General features: G+C 35.9%; 1 protein-coding gene across 5 annotated transcripts in view; it reads left to right on the top strand.

The window, feature by feature from the left end:
• LOC121976512 overlaps positions 1-13054 on the top strand; it is a 31914-nt gene that overhangs the window by 14470 nt on the left and 4390 nt on the right. For 4 of the 5 annotated variants that reach the window (XR_006110648.1, XR_006110647.1, XR_006110646.1 and 1 more), the window contains exons 1-10: positions 91-583; positions 1507-1648; positions 3633-3846; positions 3933-4033; positions 4780-4901; positions 4982-5073; positions 5541-5646; positions 6752-6906; positions 7398-7525; positions 12335-12465. Coding sequence is in view for 2 of the 5 variants with exons in the window: in XM_042528698.1 (XP_042384632.1) it covers positions 275-583; positions 1507-1648; positions 3633-3846; positions 3933-4033; positions 4780-4901; positions 4982-5073; positions 5541-5646; positions 6752-6906; positions 7398-7525; positions 12335-12465 (1500 nt within the window). In the remaining 3 variants the exon portion in view is untranslated. Of the gene's footprint in view, positions 1-90; positions 584-1506; positions 1649-3632; positions 3847-3932; positions 4034-4779; positions 4902-4981; positions 5074-5540; positions 5647-6751; positions 6907-7397; positions 7526-12334; positions 12466-13054 lie in introns of those variants that run through there. The other variant, XM_042528699.1, reaches the window with a different exon arrangement.

The following is a 13054-nucleotide window of genomic DNA, read 5'->3' as shown; positions in this document are numbered from 1 at the left end:
GAAAAAATTAAGTGAAAAGTAGGGTGCATTTCAAACAAATGGTAAAACTCTGGGGCAAAATAAAATATTCTCGTTCTGCAAATCGAATCGGCCAAAACTGTTCCGCCTCTCGTTTCATGGCCACCGTGTTCGCGTCCATTTCCAGCTGCGCTTCTCTTTCTTCCCCATTCCATGGTGGAATCCCTCCTACCGATGCCACCTTTGATCCGCGAACTGTCACCTTTCGTTCTCTGATCCCGGTCGCCGGGCTTCCTCCTCCCGCCCCACATGTAAAATGGAGGATCTCGAGGTGGAACGGAGATCGCTCTTATCAAATCTGCGCATTCTCCGTTTCTCCTCTGTGGTCCTTGGTCTCTGCAACGTGGCGATTATCCTCACGGCCGGCGTGCTGGTGGGTTCGCTCCATCCCGGCTGTTCCGGCGCCGACCGGCTTGCGCTTGCCATCATCTCGCTTGTCGCGGTCGTTCGGATCGTTTACATGGTCGCAGCAGGGAAGGCGCAGCAGGACACGGCGGAGTCCATTGTCAGAAATGTTCTGGAAGGTCCCGTCGATGTCGATTCCTTGATCCGCTACGAGAGACGGGTAAGCTGAGCTCCTCATCCTTGTGTCCAATCAAGAAAAAAAGTTAATATAATGGAAAATTTGCATGCAGTCCTCAATCACAATTTAAACTTCGCATGCAGTCCCCATTAATAAAAATCTTTATTTCCACTCCCTAATCAAACATATTGGACACTAATTTACCTAATTGTCCCAATATTTTTAGATATAAAAAGTTTTAAAATGAGTATAATTCCTCTTAAATTTAGTACATTAAACTAGAAACTAGTAGATTTTCTATCAGATTGAGCATGACTATTTTTCTACCTCAATTGAATGGAAAACATACTAAATTTTCTTTAAATGGTGTTGGGATGGGAAATATACTAGATTTTCTTTAAATGATGCTGAATTTAGGAGGACTTATATTAAGTAGAAAAAAAAATCGTGCTCAATTTGATAGAAAATATACTCAATTCTAATTTAAAGTGCTAAATTTAAGAGGAATTATATTCATTTTTGGACTTTTTGTATTTAAAAAAAATCTGAGGGACAATTTTGATAGAAAATATACTCGATTCTAGTTTAAGTTATTGAATTTAAGAGGAATTATACTCATTTTTGGATTTTTTGTACCTAAAAAATTTGAGAGGCAATTAGGTAACGATATTTGCATGAGGGAGTTGAAGTAAATAAAACTTTGCATGCAGGGAATGGAAACAAAGTTTTTTTTTTGACATGGAAAATTAAAATTGTAATTGGAGATTTTTCTCTAATTTACCATTAATATATAATTTTAAAAAAAGTAATCTTGAAGGCGTACTAGTAGTACTGTGAGTGCTTGTTTGTGCTTGGTTGATTCAACCAACCTTTTTAATGCTAAAATCATGGCCAATTACAGAATAATATAGAATCGATGTCTCTTTTGGATGGAGAGTGACTTCTTTACATGGCTTTGTTGATAGATGAGATACAAGAAATGGTTATGGTGGACCCGGTTCGGCATGCTGGTCACTGCACTGCAATTTCTAGTAGCGCTTTTTCTCCTCTGTGTCTTTGCTAAAGACTTCTCCACGGGCACCAATGCAAATAATAATTGCTTGAGTGGTAAGATTGCCGCATTGAATATTTGTTGTTTGATGGAATTATTCAATTTCTCGTTTAACCTTTTCATATTGTCTATTGATACTATGTTGTAGCATAAGTCGAATAAGACTAGAGCCAAAGTTGGTCTTTGTTTTTTTAATGTCGTGTTCATTTGCATATATTATCCTTTTATGGACAGTTTGTAGGCATTTTGGTCTCCTCTCTATCCTGGCCTGTTGAGGTGCCTTGACCTAAGATTGGGTTGCCTATTGTCTTTCTACTTGACAATTGCTAAAAATATTTTCCTATTTGGCAATCTGAGATGGCTGATGTGCTCGACACATCTATTCTCCTGCAGTTGGTGGGCAACTTTTTGCCCTTCCTTTCCTTATAATAGATCTACCAACTCTAGAGTTTTCCTTGAAATGCTTCTACATTTCAAGATTCTAACATAATCCTATAATCATAAACTACCTGCTTTACCCTTATTTACTCGCAACAATGTGTGAACCCTTTCCTATTTTAAATGTATAAGCTGGATTGCTAGTTTACCTTTTGCATATCAGGGAACATGGATGGTAATGTCCTTGCAATGCTTGGGTATGATAATTTACCCTTACACCAAATGCAATCAAGATCCCTGTTCTGGTATTTAGGCACTTTTGGTGTTCTGTCAAAGCCTAACAATTAGCAACCTATTTCATTCAGGCTTGGGATCAAGCGGATGCATGGTGCCATGCTTTTATTTTGCAATTTCAACTCAACCCATTTTATTTGTAAAAATGATGTATTTACATACGTGCTGAAAATTATTGGAAATATTCCAAGATATATTTGGCCCGACCAACCTAAGATAAAAGAAATAGAAAACACTTTTTACCAAACCATACCTAAGTAGGATTGTTTTCCCCCAGTCCAGTCCTTGCATAAATTTAAAATTTTGATTGATGTTTTTTTCTGAGACTTTATTTCTGATTTCATTTATAGACCTGATTTTGCTCCACCTTAATTTTGATGGAGGAAATTCGAATGATTTAATTTGCACCAATCCCATTTTTTTTTAAAACAAAGTTCTTTTATTTCTTTGGGTTGTGGTTGTCATACTGTAGATATAGATATCTTCTAAGTGGAGTTAAATGAAGCACAAATATAAGAGTTAAAATGTATCATAAATTTAAAAGGTTTTGTTACACAACTTGATCTAATTTTGATCAAAGAAATAAAACATATATGAAACAAATTACATAATCTGTAAATATTTCTTTTAAAGAAAAATTTATAACCTGACCTGATATTAACTATAAAACAAACCTTGATCCTTTGTGAAGTCAGTTTTTCCAGTCAAATACCAGTTTTGTTTCTTATGTTATCAAAATCATATAGTACTAAAGTAAGATATTCACAAGTTTTATAGTTAAAATTAAAATAAAATTTTGACAAAAGAGATAAAGATTAGATCTTATACATTCATAAAATTTTGAAGTTAGTGGACTTAAATTTATATCTTAAAAGTTTCTTCACTTGGATACTTTCATTTTTTTAATCAACGAGGTTTGATTTTCCAATAAAAACACAAAATTAATCCTCTCTTTGTAGATCAACTAGAAAAGCTTCTACAGGAGCCTCAAGTAGTTTATAACAAGTATCTAATTTTCTATTAAAAATCTCTCAAGTTGGTTTTGGTTCTATCTTAATATTTGGCATGTATGATATCGGATTCTACCCTTGGTACATAATTTGTGTTTAAGAAAAGCTAATGACTTTCACCAGGGCAAGTTACTCTTATATTGACTGTGCAAATTATTGATAGATCAGAACCTTTTGGAAGAATTTACCTTTTTGATTGCTTTGTAAACCTTGTAGTCTGGCATATTTACACAATGGTAAGAATGGTTTTTATCTGTTTAATTTTCTTTCAATTTTTTTTATGTATCGTACTCAGTGAATTGTTGTGAAATCGCTTAGTATATGTTGTGCCTTATTCTTTGAATGCTGTTATGGACAGGACTCAAAGATACAGCATGGAAGAAAATATTGTTCATTTCTTTTCTTATTCTTGTTTGGCTGGTGGTTATCATTCAGTGTTCCACTGGTTCTGATGTATTAAAATGGAGATCCTTTTATGCAACCCATGATGCCGCATGGAAAGCTCATTACCGTGAAGTTTTTGACCATGGTATTCGAGAAGTATTATGTTGCCTAGGGCGTGCAAAATACCTGTACGATAAATATTTATTTTTGCATTTGGTGACCAATATGATAATTCATCTGCTAGAAATTCTGACTCTGTTTATTATTTCCTTAGGAGTGTCTTGGAAGAAGATGAAGTTTATTCTGTTGCAAGATTATTAGGTGATCTGGTAGCATACCGGGCATCAGGAACAGGGCATTTGGAGTTGTTAGCAGGTTTGTTAGGAACTGTCTATACTTGTAATTGTGTTAATTCAATTATACACCTGAAATTTTGAGCTGAAAGATTTACTCAAACACTGTGTATTAATTAAAATTTTACCCACCCAAAAGCTCTTTCATGGACTATATTGATGAATCTAGTGTGCTAAATTATTCGAAGAAGTCATCGTGTATGAAATTAGTTTATATCATCATTATTTATAGTAACTGTTTTGATCCCACAATTACCCATGTCTTGGGTCCACCACTGATATGATCCAGAAGGTTTTTAAATAGAGGACATGTTTGTCACACTATTAAGTAAAATGATTTTGTAGATGGAACAATCAATGATAACGAGTGTGCTGAAGCTTCTACAGGCTTTTCTGCTGGTACTTTTTTGCTGTTCCGCTTGTAAATTATTAATCATCTACAAAGAACTTTTCTCCATTACACATACATTGCATATATATTATATTTTATCTAAGCTACTGCAGGTTATAAACCTCTCTCGCCCTTGATTTTGTGATTAAAACTAAACAACTCAATCCATGTTGAAATTACAGAATGATGTGCCTATTATGTTTCATATGTAACCCTTCATGCTTGTCCTCTTCTGACTTCAATTGCAACATAGTTGTACTCCCTCTGTTTTTCTAGGTTCAGATAGTATACATAGTCTGCTACATGCTTTTGAAACTGTAAAATGCAGTCTGATACAGAACCATTTTAATATTTGTATTCTCAAACTTTTTTCACAGGACTTGCATTACTGCAGAAGCATAAACCAGCTTCTTTGCCACCCACCAACTTTGTTGAGGCACCTGATGTTCATCTTCATGAGGCTGCTGCTCTCCATCAGTTTGCTGAAGCCTCATATACAGTTATGTTTCCAAAAACTGCACATGTTCTTATTGCTTAAGCAGTTAAGCTACCTTTGTGTTTGACACAATCCTTTTGCAGGGACCACTTCTTGATTTTGGAAGAAATCCTATCCTCTTTCCATGCGCCTGGCTGCACAGACAAGGAGTTTTATGCCCATGGGCCCGTACTAGGTTTGTGTCTCACCTTTTTATCATTCTAGCTATACATGATCTTGACCAAAACAATTAACAAATATAAGGAGCTATATAGTAGACCACTAGAAATAAACTGAATTCTAATATAGATGATATATGATACTAGCTTCTTGTGGAAATGCACCTAAACTTTATGCTTTCTTAGACATTGGTATCTTTCTGCAGTAAGAGAAAAAGTGAATATGACAAAGTGTAGAGGATCAGTATACATCATTCTACAGTATTTGTTTTATTTATAAACCTTTCTAGAGAAGGGTTTGATATAAGATCCCTCTAAAACTCCAAACAGATGGTTAGATATGTAGAACTTTGATCAAAGATTTTTCCCCTTTCTTAATCAAACATTTGAACCATCCCTGTTTCCTTCTAACTAGTAAGACATGCTATTTTATTCTCATTAAAAGCTTATATTCATTCAATAATTTTATTTGCCTACATTCTAGGCGACCTAAACTTGAAGGTGATAACTGGTGGCGAGGTCATGCAGCAGCCTTTCTAAAGTATGTTAACATGCCACCAGAAGCTCTTCGTCGTGGGCGTGTTAATCAGGTAAGATTTCTATATGCTACTTCTATTATATTAGTATAATTATGAGTTGATTAGGTTGAAATTCATGAACCAAGCCTGTTGTTCACTCCATTTGTTTGAGTATTGTTTGTTCCAGTTAGCTTGTGGAGATAGTACAATGAGCTTTTAGTATTGTTTTGAGCAAGTTCAAAACCCAATGTTGAAACATGCAACTGCAAAGAAGCATATGGCATGTGGCAATACATGGATGATGGAGTTGTATCTCATTGCTAATGATAATATAGACAGGATTTGTTCATGGTTGAAGTGTTGGTTATATCAATGATAGTCCCTGCCTGCACCGATATATTACAACTATTAACTCGGTATGATCTCATTTGCGATGACACCAAAGATCTAGTGTCTGGTGACTCGCCCTCTTCCTTATATAAATCTTGTTTCACATATAAACAGTGAAATGGATATAATTCTAGATTAAAATATGAAGGAATTGAGAGCATACTCATTTGTGTTTCTCACTCCTTTTGCTTCTTTCGACTAGCCAATATCCCACTCCTCTGGTTCATCCGATGAAATAATTGACATGGTAAGCAATACCTCCAAAAAATCATTGTGTTTTTAAATAAATCTTCAGACAACTGGAGCTATCCTTACAAAAAAATTAAGATAGTATTGTCTTTTAATATCAGATGAAAAAACAAACTCTAGGATTATGCTCAATAGATGCTCTAGAAGCGTTGATGTACATCAATCATCAACTATGCAAGAAGAGCTATCCTCTTCGAATAAAGTTTTTCAACAACCAGGATAATGATTTGTGAACATTTTGTGTTTTTTTTTTCACACAGATGGTTAATCCATTGATGCTTCATCGAGCATCATTCAAGCATGCTCCAAAATCCAAATAGTTATCATTCAATATAAGAAGTACAAATGACATCCTTATCTGTTACTATTTTTTTTCTGTACTAGTCTAACATAGATTTTAGTTTATTTCTTCATGTTTCTCTGCGTTTGGGCAAGTTATTACTGGAGTTAATCCACTTTTACAATTTTTACTATGTAATCATAGATGTTTTTTATCTTAGATTTTCCCATTCAGATTCGTTTTCCTCTTCATTTGCAGACAAAGTGTGAGGCTGCTTATTTTGTTATTGTTATACACAACCTTAAATCTATAGTTATTTCAGTACGTGGGACAGAGACTCCTGAAGATCTTTTAACAGATGGTTTATGTAGAAACTGCACACTTTCAACAGATGACTTGGATGGAATAATTAAGTAAGTTCTCTTTATGTTCCTTGTTGTCTGGGTGTCCATCTGTACTTCAGTTAAAGTTTATTGAGTATATATTCCTACTATTTATGAATAACTCTCTGTCACACATAGGCATGTACAGTCAATTACTTCTCCCTTTTCTCCTGTCTTCCACTTATTTTCTTCCACCCCATTTTCTATTCTTCCTTACACGTAATCAGTTTGTCCATTCTTTATTTCTTTCCTTATCTTCACCCCATAGTGTTATTTAAGTGACTCCAGTTAGTCACTGTGAATGCTTTGATAGAAAGTTAATAAACTCCAATAGATGGGATAGATCTTTCGTTGTTGATGTCTGTGTGTTGGATCTAATGACCTCAATTACTTTACATGCTATTTAATATGTATTTTTTCTTCTTTGTTTAGCATGGATTTGTACTTCAGCTCTGAATTGGCAATAAATTTTTGAGTCATAATTTCTAGGCTACTGAATGGGATATTCTTTTAATTTTCAGTAGCGACCAACTTCCTGAAAATATCAAGGAAAGTGTTCTCTCATCATTCCCACATTATGGTCATTCAGGGATAGTTGAGTGTGCACGAGAACTTTTCATGCAGATTGATGGGCAACCTCATGAAAAAGGTGATATAATATAGTAACTTGTTGTCATGCTTTATCTATGCTTAGCAAATTTATTTTCCTAAATCTTTGGTTAACTGTCTTTCTCCCACACAATATAACTTCTACTTCTTGTTTACAATTAGAATTAATTTAAATGTCGTGTAATCACCTGTTTGTCTTATTTTCCCCTGCGTCCTTTTTTGTATTGTTTATTACCGTAAGCTAAAATGGTTGACTTTCTCATGGCCTCTGACTTTGTTCTGCTCATAAAGTTTTGGCTTTTTTGGGGATGTAGGAATTAAATAATTCCTCTTCATTGCTTATCTTCGTTTAGCATGATATACTGTTAGTTTTTAAATGTAGATGGATAATTAATTACATGATGTTAATTATCTACTTTAGGTCTATTGATCCAATGGGTGATCTGTTGGTGGACAGTCCAATTTTGGATGGTTAACTTGCATACTGTCAGCGCCAAGATCAAACAGCTCTTATATTGAGTATTATAGGTGGCTATTCTTGATTTCTTATCACCTATCGCCACCTACCAATTCCACTCTATTAGGCTCTGGTCCAACAATCAAATTAAATAATTTAGCCATTCTTTGATTTCTCCATGTTGAATTAAAATATATTGCAAAAAAATGATAGGTTTTATGTTCTAAAGACAAACTACACAACAGAGAGAAGATGGAGATGTGAGACATCATCAAATCTACAACCACTGAAGTGTGAACTCTGAAGTTTGAACCAAGTTAATCAAAGTCCAATTTCTATAATAGTGTAAGTCTAACAATGGTTGGTGATCTGTCTGAGATCTGCGGAGATGACGTGCTAGGTACGATGAACGAATGATTGACCGTCAAAAGACCTTTCTCTCCAAAAGAAGCTTCTCCTTCGATCCTACGCAAAAGGAGACGATCCAACAAAACGTCAGCACCTATAAACCAGGGGGAATCCTTGACGAAGGCCCTTCGACGCTCAAGTTAGTATGAGTCCGGCCGAATGGATGAAGAACAGTAAGAACGTATGCACGAGTAGAGTTGCAGATGTTAGTGAGTGTATCTTTGTCACGGAGAGGACGCCCCTTTTATATACCACTTCACATAACCTCCGTAATCATGAGGTGGCAAAATGTGTCAGAGTTTGTTAAGCAATTCATCATAATCGTCTGAGGAATCTTTATTTTATCCGCATGTATATCCCTTTTGTCGTTTATAGCTTCTGTTATTGTCGAGATTGTCGAAGGAGTATGCTATTATTATTGGTCTGCTGATGGGAGACACGATGATCCTTGAAGAAGTTTCTAGAAGAATATTCTCTGACACAAAGTTATTATGACACAAAGTTATTATTATGACAAGTTGTCGGGCTATTGTCTGCTGAGCATAATTTGGTCGGTCCTTGAGTCGGCTACCCTATTGAGATGATGTCGTTGGCTGAATATAATCCGACCGGTCCTTATGTCGACCGTCCTGTTAGGATAATGTGTTTGGCTAAATATAATCCAGTCGGTCCTTAAGCCGACCACCCTGTTTTGATGATGTTGTTGGCTGAATATAATTCGGCCGGTCCTTAAGTCGGCCGCCCTGTTAGGATGATGTTGTTGGCCGAATATAATTCGGTCGGTCCTTAAGTCGACCGCTTTTATTAAGTTGTTTAGTTGCATTCTGATATTCCACTGTTATGCATCATATTAAAATGCTCAATCATGTTTTGCGCAACATTAAAATATTTGCTGGAGAATGGTAGAGTGCATCATGCTCCCGGGAAATCCCTTTGATAATATATGTTGTGCTGGAATTCCGTTCAAGCGATAATAATATGAGTATAAGTGTCGTATGCCCGGTCGTCCCTTTACCTGGCCAAGCGTATGAGAAGTTACCTAGAGAAGAGCCACTTCGTTCTGAGAGACTTGATCAATATATTAGGCTGGACTGTATTTGTCCTGCTCGGCTTTTTGTACGGCCGGGGCATATAAGTTTGCCTGACTTTATGACCGGACGGGTTTATCTACCTACTGTCCCCAACAGTTGGTCTATTGCGGAGTGAGTCAATCGTCCTGGTCGGCCCTTAAGACTGGCCAGCTCCAATCATGATCGTCTTAAAATCTGGCTGGCCCCGAGACATCAAACTCCCTGGTTCGTGTGGCTTGAGGACTGACCATCTCCCTCTGTCCGGATTATAACTTGATCTGGTTGAATCTAAGAACCTTACTGGGCGCCTAATCAAAGCCAGATGAGGGAATATTGCTCCCTCTCTAGTATAACTACCACATCACTTTGACTTTGATTGCTCCATCATCTTGACCCTCGCTACCATGTCACCTTTCGGGTCCACTCATCATAACCTGTATCAGTTGGTTTTATGTTCTAAAGACAAACTACACAACACAGAAAAGATCGAGATGTGAGACATCATCAGATCTACAACCAATGAAGTGTGAACTCTGAACCAAGTTAATCAAAGTCCAATTTCTATAATAGTTTTAAGTCTAACAATGGTAGGCAATTGACCTATTGAAGTAATTTGTAGAATTGTAAAGCAAGGGCATAGATTACCATCTATGCAAAAGGATTAGAAGCGTATTACATTTCAAATCAAAGCAGAGCAGAAGTATGATATTTGTTAGAATTGTAAGTCAGAGTTAAAGCATGTTGCTTCCTTAAAATTTTATGCTGATACTCAACTTGAAGATACAAGCTAGTATATTGGTATTTCTTTATTCAATTTATATTTTACTGAATTTGGAATTTAGATTCATATAACTGCTGTATCATTGTTTTTTTCCCAATAATTAATCGGCTGGAGCCAGTGTGTGCCTATAAATATTGAGTGTTTGATTGGTATGGTGCAAGTTCAGAACTGTTCTGGGCATGGTGAAGCATAAGGCATTGAACTAAAATTAGGCCTTGGCACATGAGATGTGGATTGCCTAAAATTGTGAAAGACAGATCCCTAAGTTAAAAAAAAAAAATAAATCAATGTGTTGTATTCCATTATGACAAACAATAACAAATTATGCATGGAAAAATAGTTTTAAAAAATAATAGAGATTATTATTCACTAAAAAGACAACATTACCAATAGGGACAAAACTATTAACTCTCAACACTTCCCCTTAGGCTGGAGCTTAGAAACCTACTAATGTACAGCTTGTTACACACACAAATAGATAACAAATAAATATTGATCAAGCATAATTTTGAGGACTTGTAGCGCATGTGCCATGGTCAAGAGTTTTATTGGGTTCATGTTGAAGATAGCTATGTTCAAAAGAGAACACTAAGCTTCTAACTTTACTCGCTTAAATTGCTGCCAGCATCTGAAATTTTGTGAAGATAAAGAAAAAAAATGGATTATAAATGAGATATAGGCTAGTATCTCTATTCTCAATTGACAGTGAAATGGTGAAAATATCAGGGAGAGAGAATGAGCAAAAATTCAATATTTACTCCAACAGTAGAGAAAATATGAAAAGAGTACATGTTTTGACATGAACTCAAAAGAAGAGAGAGAAGGCACTGAAAGAATGTGAATAATTTATCTATCTTTCAAGTTTGTGATCAGTAATGAGAGTAAATTATTGTTGTAGACAGAAGGGATATCAGAATTTGAACATCTACTTAAAAGAGGAGAGTTGCAGAAAAGGAATAAAAAAACTTCAATCTTTTTTACTATGAGAGAGAAGAATATACTGGTAATGCAAAGTAAAAGTCTATCATTAACTTTGAGAGGGTAGAAATATTTGAAGAGAAAGAGAATTGCTAATCTCCTGAATTCTAGGAAAAAATAAATGAAAGATGAAGAATAAATTGGTATTGAAAATATGAATGTGCCAGTACATTAACTTGAGACACGAGGTTAAGGCGAGAGAAAATTTTGCAAAATTGGGACTTACAATTTCAAAGTCCTATTTATGTTTCCCTTTTTATGAAATTCCATCTTTTTGGGGGTCAAAAGGTAGCCTAGGGCCTTGTTATGAAATTTGCTGCATCTTTTTTTGAAATGGATTTTCTTTCCAATGCCATCGTTCTCATTTTTAAAATTTTCCTTGATGCTTGGTTTCATTAAAAATGTTAAAGCGAATTAAATTTGCTGCCTAGAACTTGTGTTTAGTCGGTCGATATTTGATATTTGTGCTACCTAAAGAGATGAGGGGACATGCTAGTAATTAGGAAGAAACTGGTGTTTGTTGGAGATGCGAATCCTATAATTCTCTGATGCGAGTGCTCATGAGTGGAGGAATATGGGGAGCAGATAAGGAACTCTGCAATCTGGACTGGGATGTAGGATTGGCAGTTGCATGGTGGGATGGAGCAACTGGAAATTTTGTACTAGTGGTTGTGGTCTGCAAAGGCATGACAACAATGGTAGTAGTGCAAAAGAAGTTTCTGTTACATCTGAGGCAGCAGCAAAGAAGGTCACTCACAGATGGTCAGTTTTAAGAAGGCTTTGCCTGGATGTTGCAAGCCTCGTTCCTGGGGTGCATGTCACACTGCACAATAACTGTGTGACACATGAGGCTGGATGAAGTGTGATTCTGGCAACATGCAGCTTACGGGGAGTGTAGAGCAGCAACACCACTGGAGGAGGAAGTCATATGGTTTTGATTTGTGTCTGACATTATGGTCAGGACTGACAGTTAAACTTGTGCAGCCAGGAGGTTAATTAGCTATATTCATAGACTGCATTGTAACATATACCAAAGGAATTAGCCATACATGTCGTGCTATTGCAGAAAATTTCTGTTTATTTGCTTCAATTTAGTCTCATGAATTTTGAATCTATGCATTACACAATTGTCTGATTTAATCCTTCTGTCACTAGATGACTTGCCATCCAAGCAATCTGGATTCCTTGCTTCTTTGGTGGGAGTAGGATGTGAATGCTATGGATACAAAATTCGTATTGTAGGGCATTCATTAGGAGGTTCTGTTGCAGCAGTACTAGGACTGAGAGTAAGTGCATTCTTATTTTTCATGTGCACGCAGATCTAATTTAATGGATCTACCTCCATAAATCAGTTATTGAGTAGTTGCATGCTTCATTTCCAGGAATCTTTTCCTGTTGCTTATCATAATTATATCAAGTATGTGATTTAAAATACTTAGTCAGCTAGTAACTATTTTTTAAGCACGTTTGTAACTTATTGAGCTTGGGCAGTTATTATACTTTGACAGGAAATGAACACATTTTTGTTTTCTTTTGTGAGAATAATGAATCTGAGTGTTGCTCCAAGTTCAAAAGGTTGAGCTGTTAACAACACTAGTCCTATGTTGGACTTGTTCTACCTCGCAATTGCAAGAAGTAACCTGATGTCAATAATGCCAGTAGCTAGACGGACTCCTTTCATTCAACTGCAGAGTGTCTGATTTACCTACAAGAATAAGAATTTGACTACTTAATTTGGGTGAACTTGATTGAAAAGACAATAGTGGTGGTTAAACTGAAAGAATCTAGTCCCAATGAACCTTGTCCTATGGTTCATTAGACCATAAAGAGATGACATGCTAACTGATTGTCAGAGTAGATATTCCTAAAATGAAG

This window comes from Zingiber officinale, chromosome 4B (assembly GCF_018446385.1).
Source record: "Zingiber officinale cultivar Zhangliang chromosome 4B, Zo_v1.1, whole genome shotgun sequence".
In the NCBI taxonomy this organism is placed as follows: Eukaryota; Viridiplantae; Streptophyta; class Magnoliopsida; order Zingiberales; family Zingiberaceae; genus Zingiber; species Zingiber officinale.
Note: the sequence above shows the minus strand (reverse complement) of the source record. Positions and strands in the feature narration are given on the sequence as shown.